The sequence below is a fragment of the Stegodyphus dumicola genome, chromosome 10, assembly GCF_044657685.1.
Source record: "Stegodyphus dumicola isolate Sdum_Otavi_A_Nest chromosome 10, ASM4465768v1".
Classification (NCBI taxonomy): domain Eukaryota; kingdom Metazoa; phylum Arthropoda; class Arachnida; order Araneae; family Eresidae; genus Stegodyphus; species Stegodyphus dumicola.
In genome coordinates this window covers 136,243,728-136,246,015 of record NC_140777.1, presented here as the reverse complement: position 1 = coordinate 136,246,015, position 2,288 = coordinate 136,243,728, and the positions used below count along the sequence as shown (strand labels likewise).

General features: G+C 30.2%; 1 protein-coding gene across 1 annotated transcript; it reads left to right on the top strand.

The window, feature by feature from the left end:
• Positions 1–858, top strand: LOC146995113 (protein FAM200C-like). Its single transcript, XM_085825151.1, has one exon. The coding sequence runs from the start codon at positions 1–3 to the stop codon at positions 856–858; it is 858 nt and encodes a 285-aa protein (XP_085681277.1).
• Positions 859–2,288: the final 1,430 nt, after the last annotated feature.

The following is a 2,288-nucleotide window of genomic DNA, read 5'->3' as shown; positions in this document are numbered from 1 at the left end:
ATGCAGATGGATCATCAAATGATTTATACTAATCAAGAACCAAAATTTCAAGAAGCATCTGTAGCTGCATCGTTTGAAGTTTGTTTAGAAATTGTAAAGGCAAAGAAGCCATTTTTGGATGGAGAATTCATTAAAATGTATGCCATAAAAATGGCTCAACCATTTAATGACAAGGAAATGGTAAGAAAATTTCAAAAAGTATCACTTTCTCACCAGACGGTAAGCCGACGTGTAAACGAGATTAGCATGCATGTCACTAATAAATTAGAAAACCTAATCAATAGTTGCTGCTATTTATCGGTAGCATTGTGTGAAAGCGCGGACATTTCCGATACAAATCAACTGCTTATTTTTATAAGAACTGTAAATGAAAACTATAATTATTCAGAAGAACTTTTAAAATTACAATCATTACTCGGAACAACAAAAGGTGAAGATATTTACAAACAATTAAAATGTTCAGTAGAGCAGTATGGCGGATTTGACAAGTGCACTGCTATTGTAACCGACGCTGCTAGAGCTATGACGGGCAAAAATATTGGGCTCGCGGAAGGAATAAAAAAATTGCAAAAAGAAGGAATAACATGTCATATATTACACTGTATTATCCGTCAGGAGGCATTATGTGGTTTATCCCTACAACTAAAAGACGTAATGGACAAGGTTTGCAAAATTACTAATTTAATTCGTGGCGGAAATCGTTCTCTTACACACCGAAAATTTAAAACATTTGTGGATGAATTGAAAACTGAGTATGGAGATCTGCTTTTACATAGTAACGTTCGTTGGTTAAGTGCCGGAAAGTGCTGGAGGAGATTCTTTACACTAGGAGATTCTTTACTGCTGGAGGAGATTTAAAAGAAGTTCATCTTTTTCTCACAGAAATCACCGTGGATGAAAATTTAACAGCAAATTTAGTTGATAAAAATTTTATTTATTCACTTGCTTTCCTAATGGACATTACAAATAATTTAAATATTTTAAATAAATCCTTGCAAGAACAAGATCAAAATGTGTGTTGTGTTATATGTGTGTGTGAAATATGTTACTGGATTTAGAAACAAATTTAAATTGTTAAGGTTTAATTTAAAGCAAAATAATTATTTCATTTTGAATCTTGCAAAGAGATCTATGAATAAATGAAGGAATGTAATATAGAAGCGAAATTTAAATTATTTCTACCAAACTTTTATATGCTAATTATAGATTTTAATGAAAGATTTTTCTTAATTTAATCATCTTAAACCGTCTAATTATTTATTTTGTGACCCAATTAATATTGATATCAACTCCGTTGATCTTAAATATCAAATAGAATTATGCGACCTGCAGGCTGACCCATTGTTTACATCTTGTGGAGTAACTGGAATAGAAATATTCAAATTTTTAGATAAAGAGAAATATCTAAAATTGAGAGATTTTGGACTTCAAATTGTATCAATGTTCTGAAGTACATATATCTGCGAGCGTGCATACTCCGAAATATATAAAGTCAAAATATAGAAACAGTTTGAAAGATTCCACTCTTGAAGATATAATTAGACTTGCCACAACAAATATTGATGTGGACATAAAATATATTGTTGCCAAACAATTACGGCCACAATGGTCTCATTAATATATTACGAATATTTTAAAATTTTCTTTTTAGCATAAATAAAATATTTTTTTTGATTACGTAAACTAACTTTTCATTTATCAACCTGTTTGTTCCCCGAAATGTTTGGTGAAGAAAATATGGCTCGCGGACTATGATAAGTTTGACAGCGCTGTACTATATGATCATCAAACCGTGTATAAATTATATGAAAAAAAATATGATTTCATGATATCCAACTATTCAAATCTGAGTAGACAGATCATAAAATATTGCTATCAAATTAAGAATTAAATGAATTTTTATAATATGCGTTCTGAGATGTTAACAGATAATTGATAATCAGGAATAATGAGAATCATATGCAATAAAGAAAAGAGAGGTTCTAAATTTAGTATATATTATTCGGCAATTACATTGGAACCAGGAAATAACATATATAAATGTTCCTAACAGGAAATTCAAGAATCAGATATAGATAAAACAGAGAAATACAACACATTTTGACACTGTCAAGGTTAGGTTTTTTGTCAGTAATTAACTAGGGAAGTAATTTTAGTTATCCCTGTTTACTACTATGTTCATATTTAGGATACAAGTTTTGTGAAATATTATTTGAAAAATTTCGTTTATCCCATATAAGCGTTCTTTCCACAAAACACTTCGGCGAAAGATGAAGCGGTAATAGTGC

Coding starts and splice junctions, on each gene's coding strand:
- LOC146995113 (XM_085825151.1), top strand. CDS start 1: ATGCAGATGGATCATCAAATGATTTATACTAATCAAGAACCAAAATTT.